The sequence below is a fragment of the Suncus etruscus genome, chromosome 2 (genome assembly GCF_024139225.1).
Source record: "Suncus etruscus isolate mSunEtr1 chromosome 2, mSunEtr1.pri.cur, whole genome shotgun sequence".
NCBI classification, from domain to species: Eukaryota; Metazoa; Chordata; class Mammalia; order Eulipotyphla; family Soricidae; genus Suncus; species Suncus etruscus.
Window position 1 is genome coordinate 95,293,677 of NC_064849.1, and position 16,592 is coordinate 95,310,268.

The 16,592-nt window shown below is 40.2% G+C and overlaps 1 protein-coding gene across 1 annotated transcript in view; it reads left to right on the forward strand.

Moving 5' to 3' along the window:
• CPLANE1 (ciliogenesis and planar polarity effector complex subunit 1) overlaps positions 1–16,592 on the forward strand; it is a 154,953-nt gene that overhangs the window by 87,395 nt on the left and 50,966 nt on the right. The window contains 6 exon segments of the mRNA XM_049769035.1: positions 2,965–3,258; positions 3,403–4,164; positions 7,434–7,600; positions 11,381–11,486; positions 12,252–12,306; positions 13,351–13,455. Coding sequence (XP_049624992.1) covers positions 2,965–3,258; positions 3,403–4,164; positions 7,434–7,600; positions 11,381–11,486; positions 12,252–12,306; positions 13,351–13,455 — 1,489 coding nt within the window.

Consider the following 16,592-nt stretch of genomic DNA (forward strand, 5'->3'; position numbering starts at 1 on the left):
TTTTCCATTAAGGCTGGTTTTGCATCTGTTAAGTTTCTGAGCTGTTGCTTATCTGTGAAGCTATGTATCTTTTCTTCAAACCTGAATGGGAGTTGGGTTGGGTGCAGTATTCTAGATGAAGCATCCAATTCATTCAGTCTTGTCACAATATCCCACCACTGTCTTCTGGCCTTGAGAGTTTCTTGTGACATGTCTGCTGTAAATCTTAAGGATGCTCCTTTGAATGTAATTTCCCTTTTTGATCTTGCTGCTTTCAGTATTCTATCTCTATCTGTGGGATTCATCATTGTGAGTAGGTTGTGTCTTGAGGTGCTTTTCTTCGGGTTTCTTTTAGCTGGTACTCTTTGGGCTTGCAGGATTTGATTGCATGCAGTCTTTAGTTCTGGAAGTTTCTCTGTGATAATGTGTTTTACTGTTGATTCTTCCTGGCGATCTCCTTCCTGGGCCTCTGGGACTCCAATGATTCTTATGTTGTTTCTGTTAAGTTTATAAAAGACTTCTATTTTCATCTGTTCACATTCTTTGAGTACTTTTTCCATTTTTGTCTGATAATTTGCCCTAAGGTTCTTTTCCAATCTCTTCTGCTGTATGGAGTTGTTCTGCATTTCATCTTCCAGTTTACTGATTCTTTTTTTTTTTTTTTTTTTTGGTTTTTGGGCCACACCCTGTGACGCTCAGGGGTTACTCCTGGCTATGCGCTCAGAAGTTGCTCCTGGCTTCTTGGGGGACCATATGGGACGCCGGGGGATCGAACCGCGGTCCGTCCTAGGCTAGCACAGGCAAGGCAGGCACCTTACCTCCAGCGCCACCGCCCGGCCCCAGTTTACTGATTCTATCCTCAGCTGCTATTACCCTGTTGGAGAGGCTTTCCGTTGAGGTTTTCAGTTCAGCTACCGTGTTTTTTAGACCTGCTATTTCAGTTTGGAGTTTTCTGTTTTCTATTTTTGTGTTCTGTTCAGCATGAGCTATGTTTCCTTTGATTTCTATGAGGATCCTCCTTACTTCTATTCTAAATTCCTTATCTGAGAGATTGATCAGATAGTTGGTATTTTTTGGGTCATCAGAGTTATCATCTTCATTCTCTGTGCATGTTATTTGCCTGCGAGTTTTCCCCATTGTAGTGTGATTTTTCTACGTGTTATAGTGGGGTTAATTAGTTAGAAAGAGTACGTGTCAGTGAAGCAGAGTGGCTGTGATCCTGTGGCCCCACCCTGCTTGGGCAGGTCCAAACACCTCAGTCTCTGAGCTTCTTACAGGGAGACAGTTCCCAGGCAGGAGCACCCAGGTACCCCTCAGATGGCGGCAGTGGAGGGTCGCACTCATCCAGGTCAGGGCCGATCCAAACACCTTAGTCCCTGAGCTTCTTACAGAGAGGCAGTTCCCAGGTGAGTGCGCCAGGTACCTCTCAATGATGGCGGCAATGGTGGGTCACACTCACCCTGGTCAGGGCGGGTCCAAACACCTCAGTCTCTGAGCTTCTTACAGGGAGGCAGTTCCGAGGCAGGTGCGCCCATGTACCCCTCAATGACGGCATTAGTGGGAGGGTCGCCTTAATTCACGTTCTTAACTTGTGATACTCATAATCTGGTTATATAGTTTGACTGTAGTGCCTCACCATGTTCTTCTCCTAGAGTTTATATTTCTGATTGCAAAGCTCACACATCATTGCAGCTGCCATGCATCTGGAGGGCATGCTTTAGCTGTCCTGCTCACATATTCATTCACTCTTGCTTCCTTCCTTCTTTCCTCCCTCCCTCCCCCTCCCTCCCTCCTTCCCTCCCTCCCTCCTTCCTTCCCTCCCCTCCTTCCCTCCCTCTTTCCTTCCCTCCCTCCTTCCTTCCCTCCCTCCCTCCCTCCCTCTTTCTTTCTTTCTTTCTCTCTCTCTCTCCTTCCTTCCTTCCTTCCTTCCTTCCTTCCTTCCTTCCTTCCTTCCTTCCTTCCTTCCTTCCTTCCTTCCTTCCTTCCTTCCTTCCTTCCTTCCTTCCTTCCTTCCTTCCTTTCCTTTCCTTTTCTTTCCTTTCCTTTCCTTTATTTTTCTTTTCTTTCTGGTTTTTGGGTCACACTCGGCAGCGCTTAGGGGTTACTCCTTGCTCCACACTCAGAAATCGCTCCTGGCAGGCTCAGGGGACCATATGGGATGCCGGGATTCGAACCAATGACCTTCTGCATGTAAGGCAAACGCTTTACCTCCATGCTATCTCTCCGACCCCTTTTTTCTTTTTTTTTTCTTTTTCTGACTTCTTGTATTTTGTGTGTGTCTTTGTGTTTGTTTTGTTTTGGGCCATACCTGCCAATTTTCAGGAGTTTTCTGGTTTTACACTCAGATCACACTCCACCCTCCTTCCCAACCCCTGCCTATATTCGAGACAGGCATTCTATTCTCTCACTCATTAAGATAGTCATGATAGCTGTCAGTGTAGTAAATTCCTTAATTACACTCACCATTCTTTGTGGTGAGGTTCATATTATGAGACAGTTCTTCCAGCCCTCATCTCTATTGTCTCTGGACATTATTACAATTATGTCTTTAATTTTTCTTAAAACTCATAGATGAATGAGACTATTCTGTGTCTATCTCTCTCCCTCTAACTTATTTCATTCAGCATAATAGATTCCATATAGGAAAAATTTCATGACTTCATCTCTTCTGACGTTGCATAATATTCCATTGTATATATTTACCACAGTTTCTTTAGCCATTCATCTGTTCAAGATCACACTTGGATCATTCCTGGCAGTGTTTGGGGGACCATATGGAATTTCAGGGATTGAACCCAGGCCAGCTGTTTGCAAGGCAAAAGCTCTATCCACTGTACATGGCACCCCTATCCCCCCTTTTATATATCCATCTGTGATTTAAGCTCAATATATATCAGACTGAGAGATACTCAAAGATATGCCTATTTTGGAATATTCATATGATTGTGGTTGATTTCTCAGATTCTTTTCATTATTTTATTCTAGTTGCAGCAGATCAACTTCTTGAGCTTAATGCAAATAGTGGGATCATCCTTTGCTAATCTCCCAGATAGACATCAACTTCTGCAACAGTCTCAATCAGTGAATTTAGTGGAAAGCCAAGTCTCAAATCCCACCAGAGGAAGTGCTGAGAAGGAAGATACTGGTGGAAAACTGAAGACAAGATTAGTCATTAAATCACAATCCATGGGAGAGAATATTGGAGCACTTGAGAAGAGCATTCCACATTGTGATGAAGGAGTTGTGCAGTGTGAGGAAAAAAATAATGTAAATTTACAGGTAACACATATATAAATATCTTTAAAGTTGTCCTGGAAAGTCAATGGTTTAATTTTGTTACATTTCTACTCCAAAATCATTGAACATTATTTGAAAGTAAGGAATTAGTAAAATATTCTAAATGTAAATCTTTTTTTCTTCCAGAGTGTTCCACATGGAAATAATCCTCTATGTAAGTTAGAAGTCCAACCCCAGAATAGAGAACTAACTCCACCTTCTCAAAATGTAATATCCCCTTCATTGTTTCCAGCCCCTGCTGGCAATACTCAACTCCACCTTTTGTCCACATCTGCTGCCATTTCAATGGCACCTTCCCTTATCCCAGCTGCAAAAACATTCACACTTGATGGTGGTTTTCCTCTGCTACAATTTCAGCCTAAATATAAATTCAAGCCTCTGTCCTTCCACTCAGGAAGAATCCCAGCAGTTCCCCTCAGCCCTCTTCCAAGAGAGGCATGGGGATCATCTGATTCTTTTCAACCTCCTTTGGCACAGAAAACACCACATACTACCTTAATACCTGATTTGAATATGAACCATAATACTAGAGTCATAGAAAAGGCAAATGGACAGAAGAAATGGGCAGAAAGCGTACCCATGGAAGTCCCAAAGCATGTGAACATGGATCAATATGTTGGACATGAAGACTCAAAATTGCGACAGGACTCTACATTATTGACACAACCAGAAAAACTATTTAATATTAACCCAATGCCCCTTGGGATACCATCTCAAAACTCCTTTGGACTCCCATTATTGCATCTACAACTCAAAACTCCTTATTTGTATTCCTCTGCCTCAAGTACATCAGTTAAACTTCCATCAGTGCCACTCAGAACTGTAGTAGAAGAAAGAAACTACCCAAGACTAGCTTTACTTCATTCATGTCTCTCCTCAGAAAATACGGTAATGGATTTTACTTGGCAATGCAAAACATAGTCTTGTCATAGTCCTGAAATTTTCATATCATAAATACTACTTGTTCAGTGAAACAATTTTTTGCTTTTTGGGCCACACCCAGTGACACTCAAGGGTTATTCCTGGCTATTCACTCAGAAATTACTCCTGGCTTGGGGGGCCATTTGGGGCGCCAGGGGATCAAACCATGGTCTGTCCTGGTTTAATCATGTTCAAGGCAACACCCTACCGCTTGTGCCACTTCTCTGGCCCCTTAGTGAAAACTTCTTATACATTTCTTTGCAAAAAGTAATGCTTCTGAGAGTGGGATAGAGAGCACAGCTGATCCAGGACAGACGGTGGTTTGAATCCTGGAATCCCATATGGTCCCCTGTTCCCTTGTGCCTGTCAGGAGTGATTTCTGAGCGCAGAGCCCGGGTAACCCCTGTGTGCTGCCAGTGCAAACCCCCCCCCCAAAAAAAAGTAATGCTTCTGTTATTGAAAACACATAAAAATCAGCTTTAAAATAATAATTGAATTTATAAATTTCTTAAATATTTCTTATATATTAATGTCCAAAAACACTGAAGTCTTTTAGATATTCTGCACAGAAGAAAAGTAGTTAGGGGCCAGAGCAATAGCATAGTGGTAGGGCTTTTGTCTTGCATGCAGCTGACCTGGGATGGACCTGGGTTTGATCCCCGGTATCCTATATGGTCCCCTGAGCCTGCCAGGAGCAATTTCTGAGTGTAGAGCCAGGAATATCTCTTGAGCACCACCAGATGTGGCTCTCCCCCACCCCCAAGATAATACAGTGGGTAAAGTGCTTGCCTTGTATGCAGCTAACCTTGTATACAGCTTTGTTCAATTGCCCTTCAACTTCCCTATGGTCCTCTGAGCATTGCCAGGAGTGATCCCTGAGTACAGAGCCAGCAGTGCACACCCTGAGCACTGCTAATCGTTACTCTAAAACAAAAACCAACAATAAGAAGTAAAATTAACTGGGTATTATATTTATCTTTTTGTTTTGGGGCCACACCCAGTGATGCTTGTATTGCTCTGTGCTCAGGAATTAATCATGGAGGTACTCTGGGAATTATATGGGATGCCAGGGATTACCAGGGGTCCTCAAACTTTTTAAACAGGGAGCCAGTTCACTGTCCCTCAGACCATTAGAGGATCTGACTATAGTAAAAACAAAACTTCTGAACGAATTCTTATGCACACTGCATATATCTTATTTTGCAATGAAGAAACAAAACAGATACAAATACAATATGTGGTCCACGGGCCATAGTTTGAGGACCACTGATTAAACTCAGGTTGGCCACATACAAAACAAACACCCTATCTACAGTGCTATCTCTCTAGCTCTGGGCATTCTTATTTGTGTGTTGCATCTAGAAAGAGCATTGAGATTCCTTGCAATTGTAGTATTGTTGTCTTTACATCTGTCACAGGAAAATTGGTAATATATACAAGGCTTAGATATAATTATGTGTTTTTAAAAAGACCATTTTAAGAATTTTTTTTTTGTTCTTGAGGAAAAGAATGATGTTTCAGGGCCCAAGTGATCATACAGTGGGTAGTTCATTTGCCTTGGATGTGGCTAACCAATGTTCTATCCCTGGCATACCATATGGTCCCCTGTGCCCACAAGGAGTGATTCCTGAGTGCAGAGCCAGGAATTATCCCTGAGTATAACCAGGTGTGGCCCAACCCTCTCTCCCATCTTGCAAAAAAAAAAAGAAACTATCATTTCATAAAGAAAGAATTTACCACTGCTTTTATCTGAGTTTCTTATGAATAGCAAAGAAAGGATTAAAGAAATGGATAATTATACATTTTGGAAGGATTTAAATAAGACAGTATAATGAATTGCCATCATCTACCATCACAAGTTACAACATAGTGATAATATGTGCCCATAATCTCTATCCTATTATACCTCATTGTTCCAAAGATTTTTATACTAGTTATTATATAATTTTCCATTTATAGGAGGAAGCATTTTTTTCTATAGAGGTGACACACAAGCCAGCATAGTGCTAGGAGTGTAATGATGTGAAGCTGCTGGAAATCTGTGGTTTTGTAGGGGTTGCACATGGAGTTCCAAGAACTTGTGCATCCAAGTCATGTACCCTGATCCTGAGTATTTTCTCTGCCTTAGGAAGGAATGTTTTTGGGGGACCACACCCAGTGATATTTTGGGATTACCCCTGACTATGGTCAGGAGTTGCCCCTGGCACTGTTTTGAAAAACATGTGATGTTCACAATTGAACTTGAGCCTGAGTTCATTAAGCAGTCTCTCTGGCCAAGAAGAAATATATATGTATATTATATAATATATGATATAATATATAACATGTACATGTTATATTAAAGCAAGATAGTTTAATTGATGTTTACTTAAAAAAATGTGAGGGGAGAGGAATACCTGTTCAAGAGAGAACACAAACTTTTCTAGAGTGGAAAAAAGAGAGACATGTTTAAGGGAGGACATGGGCTTGAAAGCTAGGAAGGAATAAAATTCCAAGAAGGAATGTTTTTAATATAGAACAGGGGTGGCGAACAAGTTCGACACAAAGAGCCAAATTTTTAAACTGTGAGAGTCAGAGAGCCACACCACGCAGTGACCTGTCAAAACAGACAAACACTCACACAAAAGCATCTAATTTTAACAAGAATATATTCAACACATATTGCATTTTGCCATTTTGAGTGAGGGTCAAAATCCTGCAGTGATGGTGAGGGTGTGCTGCGTCCTCCACACTAAGAACTAACGTCAAGATGTGACACAACATGTGACAACTGCTCGCTGGCCCATGCAGTTGTTTCCAAGGGATGGGAGACGGGATGGTGTAGCCTGGGGGCGGGACTACACTCTCAGAGATCTCTCCTTAGAGGTCCCTCCTCAGAAGCAGCATATCAAAATCCAAACTTGGCAAAAAGCCACAGTATACAAAATAATGATAAGAGGCAAAGAGCCACATTCATTGTGGCCGGGAGCAGCATGCAGCGCGAGAGCCGCGTGTTCACCACCCCTGATATAGAAAAGTAAGTTCAGAACGTCCTGGCAGCACATGGGGAATTATATGGGATGCAGGGATTGGATCCAGGTCAGCCAGTGCAAGGCAAGCACCCTACCTTCTGTACTATTGCTCCAGCTCCAATATATTGTTTTTGACTTGTGTCTATTACATCTCAAAATTTTTTCTCAGATTTTATGTGGTTTAATTGAAATTGTTAATATTTAATTATACTTTATTTCTTACAGTACAAAAGACCACATCTTATTCCACTAGAAAACCTCATGACATTTAAACAAAATCAACAAAAATTAACACAAACTAATATATTTGAACAAGGTAATTTAGGACAACTTCAGCTTCTAAAAGTAAAAATTGGACAATCTGAAGTGAAACAAGAAAGGAACAGAAAAAGGCAAGTTTCAAGTGAAATTTTATTTCTTATTAAATAATTGTTAGTTTAAATTTGACTACATAACATAAAGATAGAAGTTATTTGACTTAATCCCTTAGTCTATACTTAATTGCATACCTTTCATTAAATGTCACTCATTTGGAAACATCTTATGATAAGAAAAATACTATGAGAGACAGGTATGATTTCTGTTTAAATTTTATTAAAGGACTCAGATTCATAGGCTGGAAGAGTCTTTTTTTTTTGTTTTGTTTTGTTTTGTTTTTGGTTTTTGAGCCATACCCAGTGACACTCAGGGGTTACTATTGGCTATGTTCTCAGAAATCGCCCTTGGCATGGTAGACCATATGGGATGCCAGGGATCGAACCTAGGTTCATCCTACCGAGGCCAGCTGGGCTGGAGGATTCTTTAAAATTTTCCACAAGAGGAAAGTCTTTTTTTTTTTTTTTTTTATTTTGGGCCACACCCAGTGACACTCAGGGGTTACTCCTGGCTATGCACTCAGAAATTGCTCCTGGCTTGGGAGACCAGATGAGACACCAGGGGATAGAAAAAACTTCAGTCCATCCTGGGTCAGCTGTGTGCAAAGCAAACGCCCCACTGCTGCACCATTACGCCAGCCCCAGGAAAGTCATCTTTTGCAGAACAAATATTTGGTATCTCATTCAATATTCAAGGTATTATCTTATATACTGAACTATATTATTAGTATATCTTACTATATTTTCCAATTATGTTATAGGAAGCAAGAGGGTAAGTTGTGTGAATTTGGGGGGGACACAAAGAAAAGTGCATGTAAAAAGCAAGGCATTATATGACTTCTTTTTTTTTCATTATATGTCTTCTAATGAAGAATGGATATTCTTCATGTTATTAATGAAGAATTCATATATTCATATTATTCATACATGTACTGATAGGTAGATGATAATGATGATAGTGATTTCAGTTTAGGGCCATACCTAACAGTGCTTGGGGGTACTGCATTTCAATTCTTGGGAGTTTCTCTGGGGGGCTTTGTGGTATCAGGTCTTCTGCATGTAATTCATGGACTCAGCCTGTTGATCTATTGCTCTGGCTTCTGATTGTAGATTATATAAATGATATAAATTGTGTTATACATAATTATACATTATGTTAATCTAGAACATTTTTTCATACTTATCAAACCTAAATAAAATCTATTGCCATTTTTTTCTTTTATGAATGGTTCCCTCCTTCCAATTTCCTCATTGTTTTCTCTTTAAACTTCCCGTGAAATTTACCTATACATGGATGAACAATAAGACTATTATGCTGAATGAAATGAGTCAGGGGGATAGGAATAGATATAGAATAGTCTCACTCAGGGGCCGGAGAGATAGCGTGGAGGTAGGGCATTTGCCTTGCATGTAGAAGAACGGTGGTTTGAATCCCGGCATCTTATATGGTCCCCGAGCCTGCCAGGATAGATTTCTGAGCATAGAGCCAGAAGTAACCCCTGAGTGCTGCCAGATGTGACCCCCAAAAAAGAATAGTCTCACTCATCTGTGGTATATAAGAAAAATAAAACACAATGTGGTATTAATATCCAGAGACAATAGAGATTATGGCCAGGAGGACCAGTCCATGATATGAAGCTTACCACCAAAATCACTGAGTGCTGTTAGAACATTAACTGCACTGAAAACTACCATGACAGTGATAGTGAGAGAAGTAGAATGCCTGTCCTAAATATAGGCTGGGGGTGGAGGAGGGAAATGGAAACATTGGTGGCAGGAAAGTTACACTGGTGAAGGGTGGTGTACATTCGATGACTGAAACCCAACCATGAACATTTCTGTAACCATGGTGCTTATATAAAGAAATTTTTTAAAATAGTGGGGCCAGAGAGATAGCACAGCAGTAGGGTGTTTGCCTTGCACACAGCTGACCCAGGATGGACCTGGGTTCGATCCCCACCATCCCATATGATTTCCCAACCAGAAGCAATTTCTGAGTGCATAGCTAGGAGTAACCCCTGAAGATCACCAGATGTGCCCCCCCCCCGAAAAAATAGAAAAAATAAGAGGGGGCTGGAGAGATAGCACAACAGTAGGGCATTTGCCTTGCATGCGGCCAACCCAGTGCGGACATTGCTTCGATTCCTGGCATCCCATATGGTTCCCCCAAGCCTGCCATGGGCAATTTCTGAGCACAGACCCAGGAGTAACCCCTGAGTGCTGCCAGGTGTGACCCAAAAACCAAAAATATTTTTAAATAATTTTTATTGACACCAATGTGAATTACAAGTTTTTTACAGTTATATTTAAGGTACATAGTGACAGTAAATTAGGGCAAGTCCCACCACTAGTGTTAACCTCCTTCCACCACTGTTCCCAGCATTTATCCCATACCTCTACCCTTAGCCCTTTGGACTGCTACTGCAACAGGTCACTTTTGTGTATAGCTTGTTGTAGTTTGGGTCTCTTAATTCTATTGTCATTGACTTTGGGTTGGGTATTTAGGTCTGATCATTTTTTATTTGTTTTTTGGGTTTTTTTTTTATCATATTTTATTTGCACTCAGTGCTCATGAGTCTGCTTTGTCCCTGGTACTATCCATTTTATTTTCTCCATTTGTAGGAAGACATAGAAATATGAGGCAGAACAAGATGGTTCATGTTCTATAGTTCTGGGAAGGAAGGAAGGAAGGAAGGAAGGAAGGAAGGAAGGAAGGAAGGAAGGAAGGAAGGAAGGAAGGAAGGAAGGAAGGAAGGGAGGGAGGGAGGGAGGGAGGGAGGGAGGGAGGGAGGGAGGGAGGGAGGGAGGAAAGAAAAAGAAAGAAAGAAAGAAAGAAAGAAAGAAAGAAAGAAAGAAAGAAAGAAAGAAAGAAAGAAAGAAAGAAAGAAAGAAAGAAAGAAAGAAAGAAAGAAAGAAAGAAAGATGGAGGGAGGCAGAGAGGGAGGGGAAGAAAGAAGGAAGGAAGAAAGAAAGAAAGAAAGATGGAGGGAGGCAGAGAGGGAGGGGAAGAAAGAAGGAAGGAAGGATGGAAAGATGGAAGGAAAAATAGTGGGCAGGAGCCCTGTTTAGAATCCATAAATATAAATGAATAACTATTAAAGAAAAAAAAGGTAAACTTTTCTAAGAGAGAGAGAGGGGAGAGAGAGAGAGAGAGAAAGAGAGAGAGAGACAGAGAGAGAGAGAGAAAGAGAAAAAAAAGGAGAGAGGAGAGAGAGAAAGAGACCTAACTTCTTTGCTCGGATTTTGCCGTGGTGGTGAAGTATGCTTAACTTTTTCAAATAGGCATGTTGTATCCACTGAGTTTCTGAGTCTAGTTTAGAATTTTCAGGGAAAGATTTTTAAAATTACCCATGGATGGGACCGGAGCGGTGATGCAGCGGCAGGGCATTTGCCTTGGATGCAGCTGACCTAGGACCTTGGTTTGATCCCTCAGCATCCCATATGGTCCCCCAAGCCAGGAGCAATTTCTGAGCTCAGAAGCCAGGAGTAACCCCTGAGTGTCACTGGGTATGGCCCAAAAACCAAAAAACAATTTTTTTTTTAAATTACCCATGGAGGAACTCTGACTGATATTCCACTGATGAATACAGAAGTCAGTATAGTAGTAGAATAGGAAATAATTTTCATGTGTCCCAGATACTTTTGGTGATTGTTACTTGGATCCTATTAAGATAACTAGATAAAGTGATTTAATGCCATTTAATATTATTTTGATAACTATATCCCTATAGAGATAATACATATGAAACTGACACTACTAAGGGATTAAAAATAAACCTACTTTATTTTTTTGAACAGGCAAAGACGGCGAACAGAGAAAGAGCTGCAGGATTCAAGTGTGCCCTTTCATCCAAAGGATTCCATTAAGAATGATAATAAGCTAGATGTCATTATGAAACCCAAGGTATCAAAGAAAACCTGCTATACATTTTTCCCTGGTCTTAACGTGTACACAGTTTGGAATATCCTTGTGGTCTATCTAGATTGCTGAAAGTATGACTAGGAAACTCTTACATGAATTTATACGTAAATCCATATTTCCGTGTTTTACTCCATGGAAGAGTAGATAAATGAATGTGAATGTGAAAAGTACCTTCATGGACAGTCAACTCATGTGACATGTAAAGATTTGGAAAAATATTTGCTTTTTTTCTGTCATATCTTACTTCATTGATATTTGTGTTTGTTTTTCCCGTTATAATTCCATCTCTTTTAGATGTCTCTAGGATTTCCCAAACTTTTATATCAAAGCCTAGTAACTGCATCAAATTGGTACTGTTCTTTATGTGGGGTTCAGTGGGGTTTTGTGCCACACCTGTCAATGCATAGGGTTTATTCCTGGCTTTGCACTCAGGAATTAATCCTGGTGATGCTGGGGAGACCATATGGGATATTGGGGATCTAATCCTGGTCAGCACACATAGGGTAAACTCCCTACGTCCTGGTACTGTTCTTTTTTTAATTGTTACATGAACTTTGGGAAATCCTTGTAGAATTACTTCAGTAGCAATGACAGCCAATATTTGGATAATTAAAGAATTTGAATCTATACCTAGTAACTCAATAATCCTTATAGCTATTAAATAGTTGTTTTTAAAATACTAAGGGTATTTGTTTTAATCATAGATTATTATTGAGTTAATCATAGGTTATTTGGACATTTGTTTAGGAGCAACAAGAACATCGTAGTTCCCAGCCTTTGGACAACTTTGACATTCCTTTTGGTATGTGTAATGTACAATTACTGTAATATCTAAGTCCAGAGTTAAAATCAGATTTCTAGAAGAGGCATGTAAAAACGAGACTAAATTATTTTTGTTATCTTTGATATGACAAGATGTGTGTGTGTTTGTGTGTGTGTGTGTGTGTGTGTGTGTGCTGTCCCATAGAATGCAGTTTTACACACCATGTCCACAGGTTAGATCTGAACTATTCTGTTTTTGTATATCTTTCTATGAAAACACAGCAAGACAGTCTTTTTAAATTTTATTTATGTTAGTTTTCGAGTCACACACGGTTTTCTCAAGGTTATTCTTTACTTTGCACTCAAGAATTATTCCTGGGGCTGGAGTGATAGCACAGTGGTAGTGCATTTACCTTGCACATGGCTGACCCAGGATGGACCTGGGTTCTATCTCTGGTGTCCCATATGGTCCCCGAGCCAGGAGCAATTTCTGAGCGCATATCCAGGAGTAACCCAAAAACAAAAACAAAAAGAAATATATATATATATATATATATATATATATATATATATATATATATATATATATATATATATATATATTTCTGGAGGACATAGGGGATCATATGGGATTCTGGGGATTAACCCTGTTCAGCCATGTGCAAGGCAAGCACACCCTACCCACTGTACTATCTATCTGGCCTAGCACAACCCTATTTAGACCTTATTTCTGGAGCTATCATTGTGACATTCTGAGTCAGCTGAGACACCTCATTCAAAAAGTTTATTTTGACTATATATGGACACTTGTAACTCATATTTCTCTGTCTCTCTATCTCTGTCTTTCTCCTCTCTCTTTTTCTCAGGTGAGTTATACCTGGAAGTACTTGGGATTGTTCCTAGCTCAAAGTATGTTCAGTGTGAAGATCAAACCTAGATCAACATTTTCTATGTGCAAAGCATGTGCACCAGTCCTTTGACTATCTTCCAGGCCCAACTCATCTTTCTCAAGTTACTTTGAGTTTCTTACTAGTTGTTCATTGGCTTCTCAATGATTGCTTTCAATGTTTTGTTGTTGTTAAAGAAATGCTTGAAGACGATATTAATACTTCAGCTGGACTGCATTTCATGGCTTCTGTAAGAAAGAAAGTTATAGAACATCAAGATGCAAGTACAAATACAGACCCAGGTAAAATGCTGATTTTCTTTAAACTTTTGGGCAATATTTAATGTATTTAGACTTTTTGAAACAGGACCCAGAGCAATGCTCTGGGGAGGGCATTTGCCTAGCATGAGGCTGACCTAGGTTCAATCCCAGTACCTCATATGGCACCACAAGCACTGCCAGGACTATAAATCCTGAGTGCAGCCAGGAATAAGCCTTGAGCACTGCCAGGTGTGACCCATTCAAAAAAAAAAATGAAACAGTAATTTAAAGGGATTATACAATTATGTTATTATAGTTACTCATCTCTTGTTCTTCCCCTCAACCATGATATATAGTCTAGACATTTCAAAAATTTAATTTTAGGATCTGAAGTGATAGCACAGGGTAAGGCATTTGCCTTGGCACGTGCCTGATCTTGGACAGGCCTTGGTTCGATCCCTTGGTGTCCCATATGGTCCCTGAAGCCATTTCTGAGCACATAGACAGGAGTAACCCATGAGCATTACAGGGTGTGGCCCAAAATGCAAAAAAAAAATTAATTTTAGGCCCAGAGATATGGCTCACTAGTAGAGCACATGTGTGGGACCCTCGATTAGATCACTGGAATTTTCCCCTCCCAACCATAAAATATAAATTTTTAAATTATATTTATGGTCATTTAATTAGAATATAATAGGTATTTTTATTTACAAAGAGGCTCTCTACTACCAGAATAATTAGAAATAACATTTGTGGGCCCGGAGAGATAGCACAGCGGTGTTTGCCTTGCAAGCAGCCGATCCAGGACCTAAGGTGGTTGGTTTGAATCCAGGTGTCCCATATGGTTCCCCATGCCTGCCAGGAGCTATTTCTGAGCAGACAGCCAGGAGTGACTTCTGAGCACTGCCAGGTGTGGCCCAAAAAAAAAAAAAAAAAAAAAAAAAGAAATAACATTTGTAAAATTGGGTTTTCTGTGTCATTAACAGCCTGCAGTGGTCTTTCCTGCTTAAGGTTGAAAAGTGGCCAGTGAAGTTGGGCTAGGCAGAGAATTAGATTGAATTATATATGATAAATACATATAAATATGTGTTGTAGTAATATTTTTTTGTTTGTTTGTTTGTTTTTGGGTCACATCCGGCGATGCTCAGGGGTTACTCCTGGCTGTCTGCTCAGAAATAGCTCCTGGCAGGCATGGGGGACCATATGGGACATCGGGATTCGAACCAACCATCTTTGGTCCTGGATCGGCTGCTTGCAAGGCAAACGCCACTGTGCTGGCCCTGTAGTAATATTTTTAAGTGTGACATTAAGAAAGCTTTTCTTGTGCACAGAATTGTATGTGTCTTCTAAACCTTTGATTATATGAATCATTTTAAAGTTTATTATTATGATTTAAAAATAATGTGATGATTGTAGCATCTTTGAATTAAAATAAGAAGCAAGAAGAAAATGAAATTACTTAAACTATACTGTGCAGAAGTAACAATTTGATGTTTTCTATTTCTTCCTTTGTCCATTGTGCATAGTTATATTCACTGTAGAGTACAAGTCTGTATCCTCCCATTACTGTGAGATATTACTGCTCTCTTTCATAGAGTTAAATCTGGATGGGACCATTGTTTTCTCCTAGATAACTATGGACACACCATCCCATGAATCTAAACACATTACTTCTATTTACCTTAATAGTATTATTTACCTTTTAGTATTTACCTTCATGATTTACCTTAAAGCAGTGCTAAAGATTTTTTTATATTTGATATGTTTAGTATCTTTATACCAACCAATAGGTGAAATGAATTTTATTTTAGAGGGAATATTTAAAATGCTTTAAATTATTTAGTAGTCTGTGATGGATTGTCATTTAGATATTAAGGACTTGTTAAATGATATTTGGGGATATTGGATGGGATAGAACACCCTCCCCACTGCTCCCCATTAAAAATAATGCAGTCAGATATCTCTAGTTAATTATCCCGTATTTTTTGGGAAATGGATTAGGTTACTTATATTTTGTATCCTTTTTCTGTTTGATTCCCCTTAAGCCAAACATTCTCCTATGAATGTACAATACATTAAGAATACAATACATAGGGGCCGGCGAGGTGGCACTAGAGGTAAGGTGTCTGCCTTGCAAGCACTAGCCAAGGAAGGACCGTGATTCGATACCCCAGCGTCCCATATGGTCCCCCCAAGCCAGGGGCAACTTCTGAGCGCTTAGCCAGGAGTAACTCCTGAGCATCAAACGGGTGTGGTCCGAAAAACCAAAAAAGAAAAAAAAAGAAAAGAAAAAGAATACATTACAGTACATTCAGAAATGTAAGCATATTTCTTCTCTATTTAATTATTTTTATTGGGGGGTGGGCCATACCCAGCAGCACTCAGGGATTACTCTTGGCTCTGTGCTCAGAAATCTCTCCTGGCAGGCACTGGGAACACTTGGGATGCTGGGGAATGAACCCAGGTCTGTCCTGGGTCAGCAGCATGTAAGACAAATGCTCTATCACTGTGCTATCACTCCGGCCTATTTAACCATTTATTTATTTATTTATTTATTTATTTATTTATTTATTTATTTATTTATTTATTTATTTTGGGGGTTTGGGGCCATACCCAGTGATGCTCAGGAGTTACTCCTGACTATGCACTCAGAAATGGCTCCTGGCTTGTGACACCAGGGATCGAACCTAAGTCCATCCTGGGTCAGCCATGTGGAAGGCAAATGCACTACTTCTGTGCTATCACTCTGGCCCCTATTTAACTATTACTAATTGCTGAATGTATTAGGTGATTTTCAGGTATTTGGGGGGGGGGTGCCCAGAAAGCCTGGTGACCACTCCTGGTGATAATCAGCCAACCTGGATGAATAGTTTCATACTCAACTCTAAAATGCAATGCTGTAAGACCCCAGTGATGCTGGGGGCCACCCCAGCTACTCTGACAATGAGTAGGGGCTTATAAAGGCCACAACCTGGCTGGGGGCTATGCAGTATTAGGGATATAACTCAGATCCTTATGCTTTCTAGATATGTGCCTGACTCCTGTGTCATTTCAGGCCCCAGACATTTCTTCTGTCAGTTACTTCAGTGATTCTCTTGTCCAAGTATATCTGTGAGAAATCTGAGAGTATGTGCTTTATTTCTGGACAGTCTTCTACAGTCAACAGCCATTTCCTGGGA